This window comes from Lepidochelys kempii, chromosome 6, assembly GCF_965140285.1.
Source record: "Lepidochelys kempii isolate rLepKem1 chromosome 6, rLepKem1.hap1, whole genome shotgun sequence".
Lineage (NCBI taxonomy): Eukaryota > Metazoa > Chordata > Testudines > Cheloniidae > Lepidochelys > Lepidochelys kempii.
This window is the reverse complement of record NC_136385.1, coordinates 89,112,053-89,135,755: the sequence shown is the minus strand read 5'-3', so window position 1 is coordinate 89,135,755 and position 23,703 is coordinate 89,112,053. Positions and strand designations below refer to the sequence as shown.

At 39.1% G+C, this 23,703-nt stretch overlaps 1 protein-coding gene across 10 annotated transcripts in view; it reads right to left on the bottom strand.

The window, feature by feature from the left end:
• The window catches only part of MIPOL1 (mirror-image polydactyly 1), a 289,347-nt gene that overhangs the window by 135,656 nt on the left and 129,988 nt on the right, over positions 1–23,703 (bottom strand). For all 10 annotated transcript variants that reach the window (XM_078853360.1, XM_073349064.2, XM_078853359.1 and 7 more), the window contains one exon: positions 1,009–1,116. In XM_078853360.1, the coding sequence (XP_078709486.1) occupies positions 1,009–1,116 (108 nt within the window). The remainder of the gene's footprint in view (positions 1–1,008; positions 1,117–23,703) is intronic.

The window sequence follows — 23,703 nt, the reverse complement described above, 5'->3', positions numbered from 1 at the left end:
TATGCGCAAATAAATTTATTAGTCTCTAAGGTGCCAAAAGTATTCCTTTTATTTTCATCTAAGATGAGTTGTCTTGAGCTGACCAAATCTACCAAGCAAGAATGACAATTCTCTCATGCTCTCAAGAGTAACAAAAGAGGCTGGGCTACATTTGGCTATAATGAGATATGTTCATTTCCTTCTGCCTAAATAAAACACAATTTTAAAGTGACAAGATTAAAGAGATAAAGGAATACTGGCTTCTACTTAAGATTTATTTTCATTCCTTCACACATAAACAGGAAATAGATTTCTGAACATTTTATTGGTTGAACACACTTACAAGTTTTTGCATCTTCACCGGGCAATTTCTCTTATGCTGGCAAGTAATGGTGTCTGCAGTTAGGCAGCTACCACTTTCAACAACGTCACAATGCCACTTTCTCAAATCAAAGTAGAAAAACCCTGTCAAATCTTTTCATTGTCTTTTCTCTGTCCCCCTCCTCCTACTCTCCCAATTTTTATTCTTATTGACAAGGCTTATTATTCTTCCTCCCAATTCCAACTGAAATAAGCTACCCTTTTGCAAATAGTAGTCTCAACTATGTGGTCACTAGTAGTATAGGTCAATAATGTTATTAATATAGCACATGCTGCTGAGAGCAGATCAAACAGCCGTACTTTAAAATGTTAGTTTTGTGCAATTGAGACAAACAGCAGCAGTTTTTTACACATGATAAAAATGTAATATTGCAAGAACAGAACCAAAACCAAATCTAGTGCTAGTTACCACAACACAGCCCATTGATTTGGAGAATATATTATTTCTTTCTTGTTGTTTTCATACAACACACAAAATAAAATAATACCATAACAGAAGGGTGCTGTATCTGTGTTTAAAGAAGGGGTTGTTGGCAAACAGCACAGCTCACTTCTGCCGAAATGTACACAATTGATATATGCAGCACGGAAAGCTGGCACCATGGGCTTACAACCTTAATTTGCCTGCAAGAAGGAACGGAGATTTACCTTCAGAGCACGTTCTTGATTGTTTTCAGCAGTCAGATGTCTCGTGTTGTTTGCTGAAGTCTGGTTCTGCTCTTTCAGATGATGAAGCTCCTGCTCCAGCCGTTTGCACTGCAACGAGGAAAGAATTCCATTAAGTAAAGGAGATGGGGCATATTTTTTTTCCCAAGAAGCCAAATGAATTAATGTAAATAACACCATCACCATTTTTGCAGCGGAAAAAGCTTCCAACAAAAGCAAGTTGTAATCAAAGAGATGAAATCATATTAGATCTATACTATATATATATATATATATATACACACACACACACATGTAAATCAATCTTTTATTCATTGTCTTGTTCAGATCCAATTGTTTGAAGGAAAAACTCATATATCAGGTATAGTATATCAAGAAACTCTGCCAAATAATATTTAAATATATTTTACAAATTAATATGACACTAAGCCAAATTCTGGTCTCAGCTGTGCTAGTGTAACAGAGAAGAATTTGCCCCATTATATATTTAAATATAATTGAATATGAAAAAATTAAGCGTGTACCTTCACAAAACCCCTCACTTTTTAATAAGGAAATATATGTATAGATTTATACAGTACATATTAATAAAACTCAGAGACTGCATTCCCAAATACCAGATCTTGGACAACAACTAGTTTTTTAAAAAAATGTTTGTTTTTTAATAATCAACTTTTTAAAATAACCAAGAACAGGATAGAAAATTTTAGTTTTTCCTATTCTGAGTGTGTGCATACAAACACTTAAAGGAGTTAACTTGAATAAGTATTTTAAAGGCCAAAATATTTAGGATATTCAAATTGGTACCCAAAGCAGATTTAACCAGTTTTCAAGATAGCAATGAGGGGCAAAACCCAGCTACCCTGGCTTACCACAGTAATTAAACAGTTAGCAGAAAAAAACTCTTATAAAAATAGGGAAAGGGGAACTAGAGATGTCTTACTATGGGCATGTAAGAGAGCATATTAGCTGAAAACATTAGCAAAACCAAAATGTTTTCAGCATACACCATATTACTGGGAAGCAGAAGGAAGGAGTTATGATAGCACCATTGAAAACCAAAGCATGGAGGAGCTTGACAGCACAGCATCTGAATATTCAAAGATGAGGAACATCTTCTGCTGATACTCAGAGTACACATGAAGGGAAGGGAGAAGATCAAAGATATAATGGCCACTAGCACTGTGATCTCAAAACTAAAAATTTAAACTCAAATAATATTACTATGGACAGATATGATTCTGGATTATTTTGGAAGCTATGTAAAGAATCAAATTTCCTATCAAATTTATAATCTGTCATGATGCAGGACTAGCGAGTAAGGAAGCATGGGTCATGTGAGCCCCAATGATTAAAAAGGGTAAGTGGTTCTGAACCAGAAGACCACAGGCAAGTGAGTCTATCTACAGTCCCAAATAAAATTTTAAAACTGTATCCAAAAGTGCATTTTCCAACACAAGTTTAGATAACACTATTTTATTTCCTTCTTTAAACCCTTAACTACAAATAATGGACTCTGGGCCCCATTACCAAACACTGGCACCTAAACTGGACGCCAAATCCCAAGGCTTGCATGGGTATCCAAATAACGGCAGTTGCTCAAAATGGGCAAATAAGGGCTGATCTAAGCACCCAAATGAAGTATCTGGGTGTCTATTTTATGTATTTGCATATGAAACCTGAGCTCAAAAAAGTCACCAGCTCTACTGAATTTCTCCTTTTTAAAAAGAGGGAATATTTCTGGAACTAGTATATTCTCTCGAAGTGGTGGCAGTGTGTAAGTGTGCTAACTGTATCACAGCTATTTCATTTTTATAGTGAACAACAAAGGAGAAAAAGATAGAGAAAAGAAAAAAAAATCTGTTAAAGTGCACCATGATGGATGGTGGTTGTGGATTTTTTTTCCTTGTTAAAGCCTAAGGCTAAGATGACATATTAATACGTTTGATTTGATTTGTGTATGTCTGTGTTTATTTGTATAAAGCAATGGTTCAAGTACTGATTATAATTTTAATGCTCATTTTATAGAAAATAGCAATCACAAGTCATGCCCCTAAAATGCCTTTTCATAACAAGTGTGCGAGAAGTAAGGTGGTAGGAAAACAACTCCAACAACTCTAAATCAGTTCTAATTAAATCCATGTATATATGGGTACAGTTTCTCTGACAGGCAGACTCATAACACCAGAGTTTTAAAAATCAGTTAGTTAACTCATTATCACAAATCATGAGTTTTCAATTGCAACTTAACATCAGCAAAATTGCCATTTCAACCTTTCAAAAATGCCTTCCTTTAAAAAAAAATCTTTTGTCTTGAAATCTCTTAACATTATACTCATTGTACCAATGACACTTAAAACACACTGGGGTAACATAAGGAGATGGGCCAAAAATTTAATCCATCTGAAAAATATCACACATTTTTATTCACGCTGCCCTCCTGGCTCCAAAAATAACGCTGGTACATGGGTAATATTAAAACTAGTTATTGGATAATTCAATAACAAACCTCACGGGCCTGATGTTTTGCACAACTGCAGGCATCTGTGTGCACTTCATAATATTATTCTACTCTATTTGTTCCACTCTTATGAAGACAGGATATTGACATAAACAGAAACAGCAAGATTCTTGCACTATCCTAGCTACTCACAGGGCAAGCAGGCAAGTCAAAGAGAAGCAGCACAAAGCATGCATACCCCCACATTAAAGCAGCTGGTAGAATTAAATGTATGTCAATCTCAACAGTGTCTAAGTTGATTTAAATATGCTAGATGTGCACTTTTCCATCTTCAGTGGATAAAATGATCTCATTTTCACTAAAAACACTGACAATAGAAAATCAGGACTAGTGTTGCTAGAATCCATTTTAGGGGTATCATAAAAAAAACCCCAAACAAAACAAAACAAAGTTAGCGACTTAATTTACATATCACAGGAGAAAAAGTGTCTAATTAATTAAATCTATGATAGTGTCACCCAAGTAGAAGGCACAAGTCACCTGATACATTTAAAATAATTCATTAACCAGACCTATCACAGGTACATCACAAATCAAATTTATTTTCACCAGTCCAGGAAATAGCACCTAGATATGCCTTGTCTATGAAGGACTGTTGTTACAGTGACAATTTTGTATTTATATGTTAATGGTGTATATGGCATAAAAATCATCACTTTACAAAAATGTACAGTTAGAATATTTTTAGCATTAACAATACTGTACTAAAACTACACTCCTTTTTCACAAGGGCAAGAGTATCTGGAATTTCTGTGCAGCCAATATTTTTGCTGTTCGGAAGTAGCATTAAGAACAGTTTTAGACAATGTGGGCCTTCTACTCATTTCAGCCAACATTTTTTGACTTCTGTGTCGTTGGTTTTTAGCAGGATCCAATAAAAATAGATGTTCTTTAAAAGAACATGTGTTTTTATTGGTTCCCTGCTTTGCTGAAAGATGCCAACAGCTGCAAGGATGAAACTGGACTTCCTTCTAAAAACATATATAAAAATCTTTTTGGAGTAGGGCAGAGAAGACATGCCCAGTTTAATACTGACAAGGAAGCATCAGATGTTTGCCTTTAAGGCCTAATGGAGGAAGTCTTTTATTTTTAGTATTATAAATAAGAATTTCTAAACCCTGCCATATCAAATATGTGAAGATATTTATTTGTGAAACATTCAAGCTATAGCCTAGCAATATCAGAGATGTAAAACTATTTGAAAATGATATATCAACTAAAGTAGATTTTAGACTGTCTACAGATTCTTATTTGAAAGAAAACTGCTCACATAGAGGAAATCCTGAATTAAGCTACTTACTAGATTATGTAAAAGGCAATAATCATTTAGGATTCTGTTTCTTTCCTAGATCGAATATCTTACATACTTCGGACACAATTATGGCACATATGCACAGTGTTGTTGCAGGTCAAGAGGGCTGGGGGGCGGGTGATAAGCATGAAGTAGACTCCTAGAGACTTAGCTAGGAAGGGGTCATTAGAGCCTTGGTGAAGGAATGTCTCGTTTCATGGAGATTTCACACAAGTAACCCATTGAAGATCAAAGCTCACTCATGTAAATGGATTTTACCACCAAGAAAAGCTGCGTAGTCAAGATATGCATCACCTATGCAGAGATCAAGTGTGTAATGTCAAAAAAGGGTGAAAGGATTTGATAGAAAACAGGAGACATTTTCCTAAAGAACAAACTATTATAAAATCTGGATCTACACATTAGCTCTAAAATTACCACGCTTAAGTCGGCTTTGCCGATGTCACCAACAGCCTCTAACCCAAACAGTGCTCCTCTTTAACTCCACCCCCCAGCTCTGCTCCCTTAGCAATAAGTCTTTCCGTTTTGTACAGCAGTTGCCAGTAAAACAGCAACATTTCCCAACACTTGCCACTCACCATTGTACTAGTTTTCTTCTATAATTAAAATAGGAAACAAATGCAGTGTCTAGAGAACCACTGCATGGTAAGTGTTGGAATATGGTGACACTTTAACGGTGATCACCACACACTCATTCAAAAAGTAATCACTTTGGACAAGATTTTTATATTCCTCCTTCTGAATTACGTATGTATAGAGGGCTTTAGTTTTACACCCATGAATTTCAGAGAGGTAGTGAGAAAGGGACAGATATGATGGGCAACATAATTAGCATTTGCCACTCAGTCTCCCATCCCCCATGCATCAAAGGGCTGAAGCAGTCCCACCCAGCTCAGCCAGTCTTCTTCCCTCCTGCTAGGGCCTTGGAGCAGGGCAGTGCAAAAGGATCCGTCAGAGAGCTTTTCACCACTACGCCTTGAAGGGAAAAGAAAGTCCTAGGTCTTGCCCTCTATCAGGCCTGAGGCAGGTGGAGATACTCCTGCTGTGTGTCCCTGCTGTGTGCCAACTCAGAGCTTGGGGAAGAGCGGTCATTGTAGATTAGTCCCTCCCTCAGGAAGGGGATGAACATCCTCCAGATCTGGAGTAAGGGGGTTGGCTGGGGGTGTGCGTGTGTCTCCATCCTCCGGAGGCTATATCCCATCCCACATCTGGAGGGATTGAGGATCTTCCCTGTGGTGGTACTGCAGCATCACAGGAGTAAAACAGAGTAAGAAAGTCAACTGTGTGTGAAAGAGAACAATAAATGTAAGCAAGTGTGAGAAAGAAACTGGTATGTATCCGAGAGTGAGAGAGCTCAGAGGGGGCGGGAAGGAGGTTGAGAAGTACTGTGGGGAGCTGAGATGTACAAAGACAGAAGAAAAGACATTGAGAACCCCCCCACACACACCAGGGAGACGCAGTGGTGGGGACGGATTCAGAGTGGGGAGAAGGGAATAGACAGAGTATGTTTTAAAAAAAATACTTATTCTTCCTCCCCTTACTTGAAACTCCTGTGGGTGCCTGGGGCGCTGGAACAATTTGTATAGTGGGGGGGGGGAGGGCTGAGAGTCATTGAATCAAACTGGAAACCCTGTATATAATAAAAACCACTTCAAGAAAGGGGGTGTGGAAGCACCCCCAGCACCTCTGAGGGTGCTAGAGGCCCTTACAGGTCAATTGCTCTTTCTGTGCACCTGACAGCATCTGATGTGAGATTCAGCAGAGTGAGATAGGTCTAATGAGGAAAGGTAGATTTGAGAGTCATCACAGAGGAGGTAATTGGACCCACACAAACCAATGAGGACACAGTGACAAAAAGCGTAGAAGGAAAACATGGGAAAGCTGAGAACAGAGCCTGGAAGACCCCTACAGAGGTGGGGAACAGGGCAGAGCAGGAACTGCTGAAGGCGGACATTGACGGAACAGTCTGGGATAGGAAGAAAACCAGGTAAGGACAGTGTCAAAATGCTCAGGAAGGACAGACTGACAGCATCAGAAAGTTAAGAAGGATAAGCATGGTGTAGAGTCCTAGATACTAGGAAGAAATTATTAGAACTACGGTAATGACAGTTCCAGTGGCACGGAGGGGGTGGAAATGGATTGGAATAGGCTCAGAGGTGTGTTAGAGGAGAGGCATTCAAAGGAACCATCTCATGTTGTTTGTCTTCACTAGAAAATGAGGTTGCATTAACATGATGCTAAATATGACTTTATAGTCAGTACAAATTGATCAGCTGACACAACATGTTAAGCATGACCTGAGGGAAGCCCCCAGCATTCTCTTTCTCACGGTTTATCTACAACTAGCTAACATGGTGTTACACACCACTTTCTTTTGTCTACACTGACTGCTAAATTGCTTCTATCACATTACTGAGTCTGAGTCCTCAAAGCTGGATTCTAACATGCCTTCACTAGAAAATAAAGTTAAGACCAACAAGGTTACAAAGGGAAGAAGAGAAATGTGAAAGTAATTGGAGAAACAGCTAAAGTCACTAGTTGTTTTAAGTGTGGGGGAAACAAGGCAATGCTTATACAGGATTAAGAGCCATCCTGTCACCCTCCTGTGCAATGTACACACAGCTCTATAGCTCTGATTCAGCAAAACATTTGAGTATGAGTAGTCCCACTGACTTTAATGGGATTAGTCATATGCTTGAAAATAATCATGTGTCCAAGTGCTTTGCTGGATGAGGACCTATGTCTCTATTTCATCAAACCAGATGCAGCAGATGACCAAATTACTAATTTCTTATCTGAATACAGAGGCTGAACGACAACTAAGACTAGCTAAGATCAACCCAGAGAAGACCCAGGTTTTACTGGCTGGAGAAGCAACCCAATAATATGGCAGGCTGAACAGAATAGGAGGGGGTTGTGGTAAGAAAACTATTTGTAGTGTGAGGGGAAATATAATTTTTAGGGCTATTTGAGCCTGCTAACTTTTGTTTATGTTTTTTATATTGCTGCACAACACTTTTGTGCAGAGTGGGGCTTTTATTAAAATGGAAAGAGCAGTTATGGGAAGATGCTCCAAAAGAAGAAAATGCATTGTACCTTTCAGATGCGACACAAATTATGAGTAGATTTCTCCTTTTAATCACAGGTTTGAGGTTAAAATTTGACACCTGTTTACAATGTCATTTGTTTAAATAAATTGCACCAGGTGTAAACCAGTGCAGAACTTGGCCCAGAGTTCTTTATTGATATCTGGAGTTCAGCAGAAATACCTAAAAGAGATAGATTAGATTGATAATGCAATTAAAAACAAAAACAAAAAGGCCTTTGTTTATTTAGCTCTTCTATGAAAATATATCATGTCCATGGAGCAGATCCTGCAGTCTTTGTCTGAACCCACACTGTTGATAATTCTGTGACTAGTTCTGCATTTGCAGTCCCATCTTGATGTAGACCCTATATTTGAATAGTAATTCTCTTTTTTCTCTTTATGTATTTGATAAAAAACAATAATATTTATTAACCTTAAAGATAAAAAGTGATCGTCACTAACCTAAGCCATTTTACTGAATTATACTAATGCACCTACAGGGATAATTATCTAAATAAATTTATTTAAATTTGATAACTTAAAAAAATCCAGTTTGATAGAATACACTTAATTGTATGTCCTGACATATAAAACAATTGCTTAAAAAAAAAAAAGCCCTGTCGCATATTTTCCCCTCCCTTGTTGATGTTTATGTGGATTTTTTTTTCAAACAAGTGAGAATCTAAATTCCCAATCTTGCACTGACCTCATTGAGGCTCCATATAGATGCAGGATGCATTCTGATATAGGATTTAGGTCAAAATCACTATGGTCCAGTTCAGCACGGTCTTTAAGCATGCAATTAGTTTCCCTAAACTCAACGGGATTACTTCAGTGCTTTATGTTAGGCCTGTTCTTAAATACCTTGCTGAAATACAAGTGAAGCAGTGAAACTGACAAGAACCACGTTGCTAGGGTGACCAGATTCCTGATTTTATAGGGACAGTCATGACTTTTGGGTCTTTTTCCTATATAGACTCCTATTACCCCCTACCCCCTGTCCCGATTTTTCACATTTGCCGTCTGGTCACCATATAGGTTGCAGCCAATACCCAAAGTAAATATGTATAAGGGGAGAGAAATATTTCCCTCTTTAATGTCTTTCAGTTATGGTCAACTTAGGTGTTCATTTAAACAATCGTATGTACGTCATTTTGACAGAATTGCATTTATCTCCTTATGTAGAGTCAAGAGAATGTTACTGTTCTGCACGGAGAAAAGCAATTTAAAAAATAAATTTTGATATATTTCAATAGAAATATACAAGAGAGAAATTAAACAGACCTTTGAATATCATGTTCCTACTGGCCAGAGTAGTATTTCTGCAAGTGACAAATACTAGGATTTACAATAGCAATCACTTCATCAGTAGCAAAAGCAACTCACAGACAATCTGTACATGAAGCACTAGAAAAATATATTTTTTTGAAACTATGGCTATTTTTTACATGTGATTTTTTTTCTCAGTCATCTATAGACATGAATGAATACAATAATATGAAGGAGACAGAAACAGTTTAACTGATTTTACTTTTGTTTTATTATTCTATTATCTTTTTCTTTATTTTCTTTTAAAAGATCTTCACATGAGAATAGCACCCAACTTGAGAGTCCTAATGGAATGCAAACATTCTTAGTTTTTGACAGTTTTTTTCTTTTTGAACAGTCTGCTCCTTGTCCCAAATTCATCATGATTGCTTGAGAGGCAAACATCTTGCCACTTGGATGCTACACAACTCTTTCCTTTGCAGACAAAAATAATACCAAACTCTTCCAGTCAAAACACAAACCAACCTTTGGTGTCAATGTGAATTATGTACATTGAACTGCAGATGTTTGGACGCACTTATATTTATATAAATAGATTTTATCTTTTTTCATGTAGAAGAATTATTTTTGTTAAAAAATAAATGAGTTTCTATACAATAATCCCTAGAAGGATTTTTCCATTAAACTATAATTTTGAATTAAAATTTTCTACTGTCTGAAAGAAAAGGTTTTCTTCAAAGTCTTGGCAAACACTCAACAAATGTGTTTAAATGATTATTTATACAATGCCTAGCAGCTTAAAACTACCGGAATTTCAAGAAAGAGAAGTGCTTTTATAGCGCTTAGGCCTCAGAAACAGCTGCCTCTTAAAAAAAATTATATTTGATTAGTAAGAGAAACATTTCAAGCTAGAAACATTTTTTGCAATTGTGCATTGGGGTCTTGCTCACTCAGAAGTCATCAAAAGAAACATTAAAATACAGATGAAACACTCTTCGTCTGCATTGCTACTGTGAGCCAATTGGAGCCTGGCAGATTAAAGGAACCAGATAATACACAATGAACCTCACAAAATGTGTAATTATGAACATGACGAAGAACAGCAAATCAAGATTTTATTTCTTTTTTTTGGAATACTTTAAGGAACCATAGTCACACTCATACCATAAAACAAGATGTACACAGGTGATGTAGGTTAAGTACTTCTGTCCTTCTTCATTAAAAATCTAGATAGGTACAACCAAATAGTGCCACCAGCCACACCTGTGCAATTTTGTTTGGCCTCAAGTGTAATTTAGCTGTAACGTTTATGTAGTTATACAGCTTTTTTTCCCTTTCAGGATGAAGTTTGGAAGATCCATGACAAGATAAATTTTCTCTTCAGTAAGCTCTCAATGTACATTTCTACCATATTATAATGAGCCCTCAACATTTGGCAATGTGGGGACAGAGTCAAACCTATGATGTAGGACCACAATCATGGCCTAGAAATGATCAAAACTATCTTTGTTCTTGCAAAGGGCAAAGACTGGTAATGGCTGAACCTAAAGAGATATGGTAGTTTGATTTGAATAAGCAGTATAAAGCTTGGATTGCTTAACCAAACCCGTTAAGTTCTGGAAGTCAGGATCGAAGACTTGCAAGTACAGGCTATTTCAGAAGACTTTATTTCTATGAGTGAAAAGTTTCATTAAGTAGGCCTGTAACAGAGTCAAAACTGGTGTCAGGCCCCAATTTTCAGTGTTGCTCCATTTATTGTTGCAAGGTCCAAGTGACCTAGTTAGTGTTAAATTCCACTTTCAAAAGTTAATTTGGCATTTAGGAGTCTAGGTCTCATTGACTTTCAATGAAAAGGAGAGAAAAAATAATTTTAAAAAGTAGTATCTCTAGAAATTACCTAAAATAGTCTTTTGTAGGTCTAAAAAGGCCACAAAACTAGAGGTCATTGTATCTTGGCCTTTCAGGAACAGAACCACAGAATCATAAAAATGTAGGACTGGAAGGGGTCTTCAGGGGTTATCTAGTCCAGCCCCCTGCACTGAGGCAGGATCAAGTAAACCTAGGTCAGGGGTCGGCAACCTTCGGCACGCGGCCCATCAGGCTCATCGGCTGGTGGACCGTGAGACATTTTGTTTATGTTGACCGTCCGCAGGCATGATCCCCCGCAGCTCCCAGTGGCTGCAGTTCGCTGTTCCCAGCCAATGGGAGCTGCGGGAAACTGGACACAATTCTCCAGTTTGGAGAACTCACCAGTGCTGAACAGAGCAGGACAGTTACCTCCCCTGACTTACATACAACACTGCTGTTAATACACCCTGGAAAGTTATTAGCCTTTTTTGCAACTGCATCATGTTGTTGGCTCATATTCAATTTGTTAAAAGGAGTACTTGTGGCACCTTAGAGACTAACCAATTTATTAGAGCATAAGCTTTCGTGAGCTACAGCTCACTTCATCAGATGCATATCGTGGAAACTGCAGCAGACTTTATATATACACAGAGAATATGAACCAATACCTCCTCCCACCCCACTGTCCTGCTGGTAATATTGGTTCATATTCTCTGTGTATATATAAAGTCTGCTGCAGTTTCCACGATATGCATCTGATGAAGTGAGCTGTAGCTCATGAAAGCTTATGCTCTAATAAATTGGTTAGTCTCTAAGGTGCCACAAGTACTCCTTTTCTTTTTGCGAATACAGACTAACACGGCTGTTACTCTGAAACCATTCAATTTGTTATCCACTATAACCCCCAGATCCTTCTCTGCAGTACTACTGCCTAACCAGTTATTCCCCATGTTGTGTTTGTGCATTTGGTTCTTCCTTCCTAAGTGTAGTACTTTGCACTTGCTTTATTGAGTTTCATAGTGTTGATTTAAGACCAATTCTCCAATTTATCAAGATAATTTTGAATTCTCACCCTGTCCTCCAAGGAGATAGCAACCCCTCCCAGCTTGATGTCACCGACAAATTTTCACTATCAAAGTCATTAATGAAAATATTGAATAGTGCCAAACCCAGAACCGACCCAGGGGACCTCACCACATACATCCTCCTAGTCTGACAGCAAAACTATTGATTAAGCCTAATGGATTTAATATGGATTTCTACAGGGATATAAACAGAGCATAATTCTACCCAAAATATCTTTAGCCATGCCCTGAAAAAAAAACTGTATATGCTAGATTGAATAAAAAGCTACATCTAATTCTATTAACAATATAAGCAGAGATCAGTCTCCTGCTAAGGCTAGTGTGAGGGAAATTCAAACCTGGCATAAAGCCAGCAGAGCTTCTGGCTCAGGGGGCATGTCAGGATTTTGGCAGCGTATAACAGCTAGGAGGGTATGGGGTCAAACTCCACAGGTCTTATGCTGCTCTAAATTATCTAGAAGCTGTTTGGGCCCACAGTGACCCCAAGATCCTGGAGGCAGAATGATGGTTTAGAGCCCCTAGGCTCGGTCCACTTGAGCATCTGATCCATTGGAGACAAGTCTACAGGTCTTTTGCTAGATATTCTCAGGTCATACACCACCAACCTTCACAGCAGGTGTATTACTTTTGTCTGTTTTCTTGCACTGATACAATGTATACTTTTGTATGCATGCTATCACAAGATAAAATAATTGCATCAGTATCCACTGGAAGAGAAGAGAGTACTCTCACATTTTGTTGCAAGTAATAGAACAGAAAACTGGTGTGCTCGGTCCCAATGGAAAATAGGGAATCTCTCATTCTCAATGGGGTACTGCTTCTATTCCTAGCCCCACAAGGCCATGAAGTATCTGACTTTCAAGTGTTGTCATTTTTAGGTGTAGAAAAACTTTCACTGGCCCACATCTGAATCTTACTCATTGGGGACCTAGGTAATTTGGAGGGAAATTCCACATTTGGTGGAAAGACAAGATTTTCATTGCAAACTAATTGCTGTTGTTTGAAGCAGCTCAGTGATCTGGAATGGTGAAGTCCCAGAAGATGGATTAGGCCTCAGTCCTTCAAAGATTTATGTTAGTCTCAGACAATGTAAACAGTCTCACTCAACTACCCACTCCTAGAAAGTTAAGCACATGCATAAGTCTTTGTGGGACTGGGGTCTTAGTGGGTAGGTAATGAGATTACAGGTATAAAACTTTGCATATGCATGTGCAATTTGTCACAGAACTTTTCCATTTATCACATGGATCTCACTTCCACATATATGATATCTAACTATTAATGTAATTCTTCTCAATTCTCTGGCATTTTGGGCTTGGTTACGAGATGTAACTCAGTGTTCTCTCTTCACACAGTATATAGAAATGGTTTGTATAAGGAATGGGTAAACTCAGTGAAGTTCTAGGATTTGCAACCTCTCAAACTGTTTTTAGGGGTTGCAAAACTCATTTGAATGTTTGACCCTTGCAATTTACCTAAGAACGTTCAATTAAAAGACAAAAAGCAATAAGTTTTTTCTAGCAAAGGAGAATCCTATACTCTGTACTGGAAAAAGACAAACTCCCTTCAAATAATGCTGGAATAAGTGGGTGCCTTCTACTTGGCACATATATTGCATATCTTTTCTCTGGATTATATTCCTCTCTTACCTTTTATCCCCCAGTGGAGTTTTTTCTTTGCCCTCCCTCTGCTACTTTCTTCATAGTCCTTTCTAAGCAGAATGCAAAAAGTAATAATTCCAGAATCTGAGTGAAACTTTTACACACAAAGGTTTGAAATTAAGCAAAAATATGTTCACCCATCTTTAAGGTTTTTTAAGTGCATCTCATATATAAATAAATAAGAGACTTCTGTTTTACATGGAGGTCACATTACTCATTCAATTTTCTAATTTCATACCTATAATTCTAATAAATAATAAACTAAACATGTAAGCTGATAAGTAGTGCTCATGGTAATAGGTTAGTAAGCTCATGCATGGGAAATCAATATAGTACAATGAACTTTAATAGTTTATACTTCTCTGCATTGTACATATCAAAACAAAAAACATTACCAATGATCCCAAATAGTTCAGCCAATTGTACATTTTAATTAAGAGTTCATCGTGGGAGAAAAAAGGCTCAATAATTTAAAAATCAAAGTTTTTTATTCATCACTGTCACTGATAATGAAGCACAAACATTTATTCTACCAAACAACTTGTAGATCTTTGTTAGCAAAAATCATGATCACAGGATAGAGGTCTAGAAGTACAATATATTTGCTGGGGAATTCTTTATTACATTCAATGCATAGTAGCAACTTCAAAAAAAGAATTTCAGCATGAACAAAAAACAATTCCAATGTAATTAGCTTGGAATATTAAACAGCACTAACCGTTTAAAATGTTTAAAGAATATAATGATAAAAATATGTCTAACATACTAATTAATTCTTAGAGTAAATCATGTGTTTCTGGACACTGACATGTGTATCAGTATTGATACTCTATAAATCCACTGACTACTCAAGGCCCAGTTCTGCTACCCTTACTTCATTAGTCTCATTGCAAGGGGCTACTTGCAGGGTAAAATGCAATGCACATTGAGAATGGGTATCAGAATCAGGTACTTGGGGTACATCATCTAAACTGCAGCTGGGAGCTTGCTAAAAGCCAGAAGCTAAAAGCAAGAAACCCACTCTCAGCTTCAGTGCAGACAAACCCTTTGTGAGAATTCTATTTGCTATGTATCAGTTATCCCCATTTAGTTGTCTGTAAACTATTTTGAAATTCAGTTATGGCTGCTGCAAACGTCACTCCTTGTGTTGGGATGTTAGGTAGCTGTAATATTTTGGAATGGACCTCCAAAACTACTTCCTAACTTCCTGAAAACTTAACTCACTTTGGTTCATCATGATCACAGCACTATACAAAAGACCAGCCTTAGGACTTCAGGGAGCATGTTTTGAGTCCCCATAAACTTAAATTATTCTTTTTCTATAAGAGAGAGGTGAAGATCTTCAGGCTGCTAGTAGTCTCCTCTGCTGCAGGAAAAAGTGGAGCCCAGCTGTTTGTTCTGAGTTCCGTTCACATCTGCTAATGTTTTTAAAAGTTTCAAGGGACAATTCTTCAAATAACCTATGGGTTGAAGGGCTATTACAGCACAAACAACTGGATGTGTACATGCACAAACTAGTACATTTGAGATTGTCTTTTTCCTCCAATTATTTAAGTACACACATCAGAATATCCAGCAATATTAATATAACAGACCTTATCGAAGTAGTCATTCCATCCTATTCCCTCAAATTCACAGAGATTTCTGACAGAGAAGAACAGAAAGGAGCATAAATTCATCTAAATTCACCACCCTACAAATTGTGTACATTTTTACTTGCTCGTTCCCTTCTATTATGTTATCTCATTTTTCCTCTCCTTCCATATGTGAATCACAGATGCCCCATTTTTTCTTCCCAATTTTGTCTGTTTTCTTCTTTTGTCTCTCTTCCTTTGAAAAGCAGCATCTTCTTTCCTCTCATCCTCACCCTGTCTTGTGTTGTCCACCCCACCGTGCTCCCCACATTACAATGTCTATTTCCCTTTGGTCTCTCTAATCTGTTCTCCCTATCCCCACAGATGTTCTCTGTATTATATGTCTTCCCTCATAAGTCTCTCTCATTATAACAACAGTATGCACCAATGTTATAGCAGCTGACTGTCAAACTAATAAGTCATTACAACAGCCTTCTGAGTTTAGCAGATAGGGCCAGCAATACTTGCCCGTTTTATGGGATGGGAAGTTAAAAGAGAAGGTTCAAGTGGCTAAATCAAAGGGATCCCATGTTAGAACTAAAATGAGTACACACAAGACCCTTGCTTTCACTACTGTGCTTAGCCCATTAGACTATATGATATTTAGCTATTGCTTCTGGTGGCCACATGTTATGCTGCCTGGTTCCACTGCAATCAGAGGGCTTACAGGCAGGAGGCAGCTTGTCACCATTTGGCACAGCACCTCCCCTTACACACAGCTGCTTTACCTCTCCCCCCTGGGGAAAAAGTTGAGCAACCTATACCAGCATTGTTCACAGGAATTGAATGGAGGCAGTGGACAGAGTCTGGGACACCCGAGTTCCAGCCTTGTAAACTGGGGGAGTTGCTGGAAAAGGTTGGTAACCACAGTTTTAAATGGTTGGCTAGAGCAACACATTTCGAGACTAGCCTTTTCTCTATAGACATTTCAGGGCTATAGAAGCAAACATCCAGCGTAATCCGTCCTCTTTTCCACCTATTTCTAGGAATGAGGAATCTAATTCTCAGGCTAATGCAGAGTATTCCGCTGTTGATATAGGTATGTTTTTGTACAACTGTAACCTTGTTTTACTGAATGCAACTAATGTAAATTGATGGACAGGAAAACAAAATTCTGTAAACAATGTGTCATTCTAATGAGCTGGTTTTCAAATAAGCTTCAATGGATTTTCTTGAAATCCATATGCAAACAAGACTATTGCCTAAATGTTAAGTTGGCAATTATTACATAAAAAGACAAGAATGCTTCTTGTCCTTTTTTAAATACCACCACATTAGTTCAGGAAACAAGTATCAGGGATCGCTGTGCAATAGCCATAGTTTATTCATTTCCTTGTTCGGTTATTATAATCCTGGGATCACAGGTGCTTCCTCATGGTACACAAACTAGCTGTTTGTCATGATGATAAGTACTGTACTCTCAGTTGAGCTGTCAATTGCTTAAGTGCCTGGTCTTGATTTTCTCATTGAAAATGTGTGTTCCCCAAACATCTTTAAACCCTAACAAAGGCTACTTTAAACAAGACAGGCTATGAGGATCTAAGCCAAGATAACTAACTAGGTATATTAGAAGGGAAAGTTTCAACGGCTCTAACAGTGGTAACAGGTACTTTTTGAACAATCAAAGAGTAGTTCCTCTTTTCTCCTTGGAATGAGGAATGGAGACATAGGACATGTTGCTTTCATTATTCTCAATGAAAACAGCCCCTATCCCCTGACACACACACTCTACATAATGCTACATAAAGGCCAAGAACTTATATTATATAGAAGAAAAGGTGCTCTGCATGCATAAACACACAACTATAAACCTTCAAACTTTAAAATTATTAAATCATTTTTTCTCCAGAACATTACTGCAGTTGTTCCTTACAGAGAGCTGAACAAGGACAGAACTGAACATGTAAATTTCAGATATTTTTGTCAAATTTGATCAAATTCACCCCAAAATCATTTTTTCTAGTACAAGCAAAGGTCAAAACTTATCAATTTTGCTCAAACTTTTCAAAATGAATGACAAATGGAGAGACTAATCCTGTGATGTTACATCAAATGAGGAAAATATTTTTAAAAATTATATAAAACAGAAAAGATAGGTTTAGAATGTATAGCCTTCTCAGCTTCAACAATAGTGTATACTATCAACATGAGATTTATTATATATGTGTATGTATATACAATGTGTGTGTGTGTATGTATTTAAAAAAATCTTGTTTCATTAATGTTATATCTGTGGGGATGGAACTAGCTACCCAAGCTGATGGGGGCTTCCGAGAGCATTCAGTTCTGAATGGAAATTTGCTGTTATTTCAGAAAATCCACCTAAAAGCTTTCAGACCACTAACAGAGGCAGAAAGCCTAAAACTAAACACTGTGGTTCCCTCAAGACCTCTTCACTTGTTTCCTCAAGAACTCAGTTCAACTTCAGTCTCATCACTCAGGGTGTTTTATTTGGATACAGCAAAGCTATGCGGTGTTGGTCAGACTGAAGCATAGGCATAGGCAGGGGAAGTACAGGTGCAGGGGGGGTGCAGCAGCACCTCCAGGTTTTACGTGGGGTCCCAGCTGCCGACCCCATACCCACCTCCAGCTGTGGACCCGGCCCCTGTACCTCTGTCCAGGTCCCCACTCCCAGAGACACAGCCCTGCTCCCGGCCTCAGCTCCGGGGGAGGGGCGAACACGGACAGGGATAAGGGGACTGGCTTTCAGCATCCCCACTATTAAAAATGTTCCAGCACCACTGAGCATAGGGGGTGAGCATAGGGTGTATGACACATCCAAGGCTACACAGAAAACTTCTTCCTCTATACACATTTAGGCATTACATTGCATATACTATACTTGCATCATTGGGATTGCCTTGGTTAATCTGTAGGAACCAATCCCTGTACATCATGCTCTGTCCACACACTGACCATGTACAATTTACTCTTTACCTCATCTTTACATTTCTGACTTATCCATTGTTATCTTGTCCATTGTAAATAGTTTCCCTGGCTGTTCCCCTTTATCTTAGCTAGAACAGATATTCTGTTTCCAGCCTGCTGATTCGTTTACCTCCCTAATCCCAAAAAATGATGCCTCACCCATGTCCAGTTATTCATGTCAAGCCAGGTCTACACTAAAAAGCAGCAGAGAGAATTTCTCTGAAGTGCAGCCTGCAACATGTGCAACCCCCAGCACCCACACCCACCTCACGGTCTCCAGGCAATTCCATTATTCACATTTACAGGGAAAGACACCCTAAGTAGAGGGAGATCTGAGGAAATTTTAAGCAAAACAGAAAGCTTACAGAATGTTATGACATCTCCTGAAAGCAATGGGGTGGATCCATCTGCCAAAACAAACAAAATGAATAAATGTCTCAACAGTTGAGAAGCGTCTATATACCATGGAGGACAGTATGCAGCACATAAAAGAGAAAGTGTAATGAGACACGCAGCAGCTGTCTAAGTAAGAATTTGGCCCCAGCATGGAAAGCAGAATGGCCTGAGTATTGGTTACAAGTGAGAAATAAAGAAAGATCTAAGAAGAAGCTGCTAGATGCCATTAGTTTCATCAAGAGATTTATTAGCCTGGTTTTGCTAATTGGTTTAAATTAACGTCCCTACCCCCATGCAAAACCCTAACATGTTCTAGTTGTCATTGGGACTTTCCGAAGTGGGGTTATAACCAGTGCTTTTAGATTGATAAAGAATAGTTGGGCTTAGAGAAGTTGAGAAGGTAGAGGAAGCAACCTACAAAGTGATTGTCATAAATATAAAGGGAACCACCTTTCTGTATACAGTGCTATAAAATCCCTCCTGTCCACAGGCAAAGTCCTTTTACCTGTAAAGGGTTAAGAAGCCTAGGTAACTTGGCTGGCACCTGACCCAAAATGGCCAATGAGGGGACAAGATGCTTTCAAATATGGAGGGGGGGAAAAAGGCTTTTGTCTGTCTGTGTGATACCTTTGCCGGGAACAGATCAAGGATGCAAGCCCTTCAACTCCTGTAAAGTTAGTAAGTAATCTAGCTAGAAAATGCGTTAGGTTTTCTTTGTTTTGGCTTGTAAAATTCACTGTGCTGGAGGAAATGTGTATTCCTGTTTTTGTGTCTTTTTGTAACTTAAAGTTTTGCCTAGAGGGATTCTCTATGTTTTGAATCGGACTGCCTGTAAGATTATCTTCCATTCTGATCTTACAGAGTTGTTCTCTTATCTTTTTTTGTTCTTCTAATAAAGTTCTGTTTTTTAAAAATCTGATTGGGTTTTTTGGGTCTTAAAAATCCAAGGCTGGTCTTTGCTCATCTTGTTTATTCTCAAGCCTCCCCATGAAAGGGGGTGTAAGGGCTTGGGGGGATATTTGGGGGAAATAGGAACTCCAAGTGGTCCTTTCCCTGATTGTTTGTTAAATCACTTGGTGGTGGCAGTGTTTACCTAATTTAAGGGCAAAGACCTTGTGCCTTGGGGAAGTTTTAACCTAAGCTGGTAGAAATAAGCTTAGGGGGTCTTTCATGCGGGTCCCCACATCTGTACCCTAGAGTTCAGAGTGGGGAAGGAACCTTGACAGGGATAAAGATTTTCACTTCCTGACCAGAGCTCCCCAAAGCAGGCTTGATAGCAGGAGGCCAGAGATATCCAAGTCGCTTCAAGCAGAGGGGGAGTGGAAGCCTTCCTCTTCTACCCAACACCGCATCAGTCCACACAGTGCACTGTAATCCCCTTTTGGGATACGAAATCAGCTCACCACCTTCTGAAGATTACGTGGAAAGAACACTTGACCAGTAACAACTTAGAACCTTTCCAATGAGACTGTAAAACAACTGATCTCATTCATTCAACATAATTATTTCACCTTTGCTTTCTAGTTGTGTGTGAACTTTAGTAATAATTAGACATGAATGCCTAAGGCTCAATTACTTTGCAGAAGAGGGTGAAAAACAAAATCAAAATTACCTAAGAAAATAGAAACTTTGTGAATGACTGTAAGGAGAATCACGAGTCAAACACTAATTCCAGTAAAACTTTTGGTTAATATATTTATTATATTTAATTTATTAATTCTGGGGCAAAAATTTTATTATGGCTGAATTTTTCTTCCAAAGAGACACTCTATATTATCAACGGCATAGAAAATTTGAAGTAAATATTATTGATATTTATCCAGTACTACAGTATAAGGTCTATGCTACAGTATTTTAGTTTAGCTACCTCAGATATTAAATATTTATGATCATTGTTATATGATTGTGAAAAGCAATTATTGTAGTTACATGTAAAATCAATAATGACCCTAAACATACAAGATTTAACAGATGGTTCGGTTATTTTTGCTTAAAGGTTAAAATATCCTTTACTGCCTTCTAAATATTAATGTCAATGAGGATATGTTACTTTTCAAATTTACCTTTTGTTAAGAATCTTTCAAATACCTTTGTCCATTAAAATTGGGCAAATCATAGTTTTACTATAGCGACCAATATATAAACTTGAATTAAAAAAACTTTTAAAAAAAGAATTTGTTGTTTCTACTGTACCAATAGCATACACCATGCTAAATGTGTCAAAACACACTACAGAAAAGAATGGTGATAAAAACTGCATAGAGCACAATGTCCAAAATCTCTTAGACAGTAATCTCTCACAATTACATGCTTCCTCCTTTCAGTTTTTCCAGTGGATACCTGGCAGAACCAGTATCCCCCCAAGAATTAAAAAAAAAAAAAAAAGTTTACACATGACTCAAGACTTCCCAGGACAACATTCATGAATTCATAGAAGTTAGAGGTGGAAAATAAATATTAGCTCATGTAGGTTTGTCCTTTTGCCAGTGTAGAATTGTTCCCTAAAATTGAGTCTTTATTGCTATTTAACTTTAAATGGCTAAAATAATGGGGCTTCCACAGGTTCTCAAGAGAGATTAGTCAATGGCTTAATATTCTTCCCGGTTTGGAATTACTCATGATATTCAACTTAACTTTACTTTTGCTCAGTTTTATTCCATCACAATTATATTCCCCTCCCTCCCTTTTTTTTACCACCTTAAACACTTCCTCTTCTTCCTTACTGTTTATGTCCTTCAAATAGTTTAGGTGGATTGCCTTTTCTCATAAGTCACCATTAACCTTAGATGGTCATCTAACCCAGAGGTGGGCAAACTACGGCCCGCGGGCCACATCCGGCCCACGGGACCGTCCTGCCCAGCCCCTGAGCTCCTGGTCAGGGAGACTAGTCCCTGACCCCTCCCCTGCTGTCCTCTCTCCCCCACAGCCATGCCGCCGCACCACCAGTGCTCTGGCCCTCTGCTCCTGTTGGGCAGTGTGGGCAGCATGGCTGGCTCTGGCCGGGCTGTGAGCTCCTGCTGCTCTGAGCAGCGTGGTAAGGGGGCAGGAGGGGTTGGATAAGGGGCAGGGGATCCTGGGGGGCAGTTAGGGGACAGGGAGCAAGGGGGGTTGGATAGGCGTGGGAGTCCCGGGGGGGCTGTCAGGGTGTGGGGGTGTGGATAGGAATTGGGGCAGTCAGGGGGCAGGGAGCAGGGTGGGTTGGATAGGAGATGGGATCCTGGGGGGGCAGTTAGGGGCGGGGGTCCGGGGAGGGGGTAGTCAGGGGAGAAGGAGCAGGGGGGGCTGGATGGGTCGGGAGAGCTGAGGAGGGCAGGGCCAGGCTGTTTGGGGAGGCACAGCCTTCCCTACCCAGCCCTCCATACAGTTTCACAACCCCGATGTGGCTCTCGGGCCAAAAAATTTGCCTACCCCAATCTAACCAGTAAATCATTTTCTTGTAGTTTTCCAATGTTTCTCCAACTTGTTGATGTCCCAGAAATAGGACACAAAACCAAGTGTTCATTGTGTAGGGGTTTCTATAATTGCCTTAAAGAGAATTGATACTGTATTGATATGTTAGGTAAAAAATGCACAATACAGGGCAGGATGGCAACTGCTTCTAATAAAGATGTGCAAGCTTTCTTTTACATTAAACCTAGCCAAAAAGAAATGGGGAAGGCGGGCCAGTATTTGCAGATAGGATTGCATATTCGTCTCAACCAATTCCACCAATCCACCTCATCAAGTGGGAAACTTGTTGGGGCAGGTGGTGATTGGAATACCCCATTTGAACAGAGGAGGAGAACATATGCTGAGGGAGCTGCAGGGGTGGCCCCCTCCTCTAGCAGAATCTCTAGCCACTAATTGGCCAACTGAAGGAAAGAAGCTGATTGGTCCCTCAGCCTCCCCTTTCATTAGTTTCAAATTTTAGCTCAGGCCACATGAAGCCTGTTTTTGCTGTTTTTCAGCCACTCCACCCTGTGCTGATAGCTTCAGAGTTGTGTTTTGTAGATACTGTGGGTGTGACTGATTGACTGTTTTGGGGACAGGAGAAATTTTTTTCTTCCCATAAGGGCAAAATTGGCAGAGGCCTGAGGAGGTTGTTGCTTTCCTCACAGAACCCTAGAGGCACAGTTAAGTTGACAAGGAATAGGGTTTAGTAGTTAGTGGTAGTACTTGGTGAGGATGTTGGTTCATCACAATTTACAGTAGGTTTCCACTATGGTTCAGAGGAACAGTAGCCAGAAGTAAAACACCTGGGATTTTGCTGATGGGCCTTGTTCTTACGGTATAGAGGGACAGCTTGTGGCCTTCCTGGGCAGAGATCCCCTTTTAGTTAACCTCTGTCCCCCTCGCAGAGTGAGGTGGAGATGGTAGAAGAGCAAGCAGGGGTAGGCTGAGAAGAGTCTATCCTGGGTTGTGGGTTATCTGGTAGTAGACCTGTAACCCCCACACTAGAACCACTTAAAATGGTATTTGAGAATATGGTTAACAGAGCAGGTAGCACTCTGCCCCGGGTTAAGTTTAATAAACTTGCGGCTTGCCACTAGAAATCCATGCTTGTGTTTCTCCTCATTTACTGCCATGTCCAGATCAATTCAAGTCATTTTGGACCAAGGGAGAGGGAATTCAATTCTCAAGTCCTCATGGAGAACAGCCTGTCAACAACTCTCTTCCTTATGAGCCAGAGAGACTTCAGCTTGAACCATTCCATTGTTTGCAACTGCAGTATTATCATAGGAAAGAGTGGGGTCCCCATGAGTAGGCAGGTCTCAAGTCATTCAGGTCTTTTGGTCAAAGAATAGAGAAGGGGCCACAACCTCCTTACCAATAGCAGATGTCTTGGTCACTATTCTATCGGGCCACTTAAAAACAGGTGGGAATTTAAGAACATGCCCAAGTTGCAAAGTCACCTATCAAAGAGGCCTATATAACCTCTGCTATATATTCTATTGT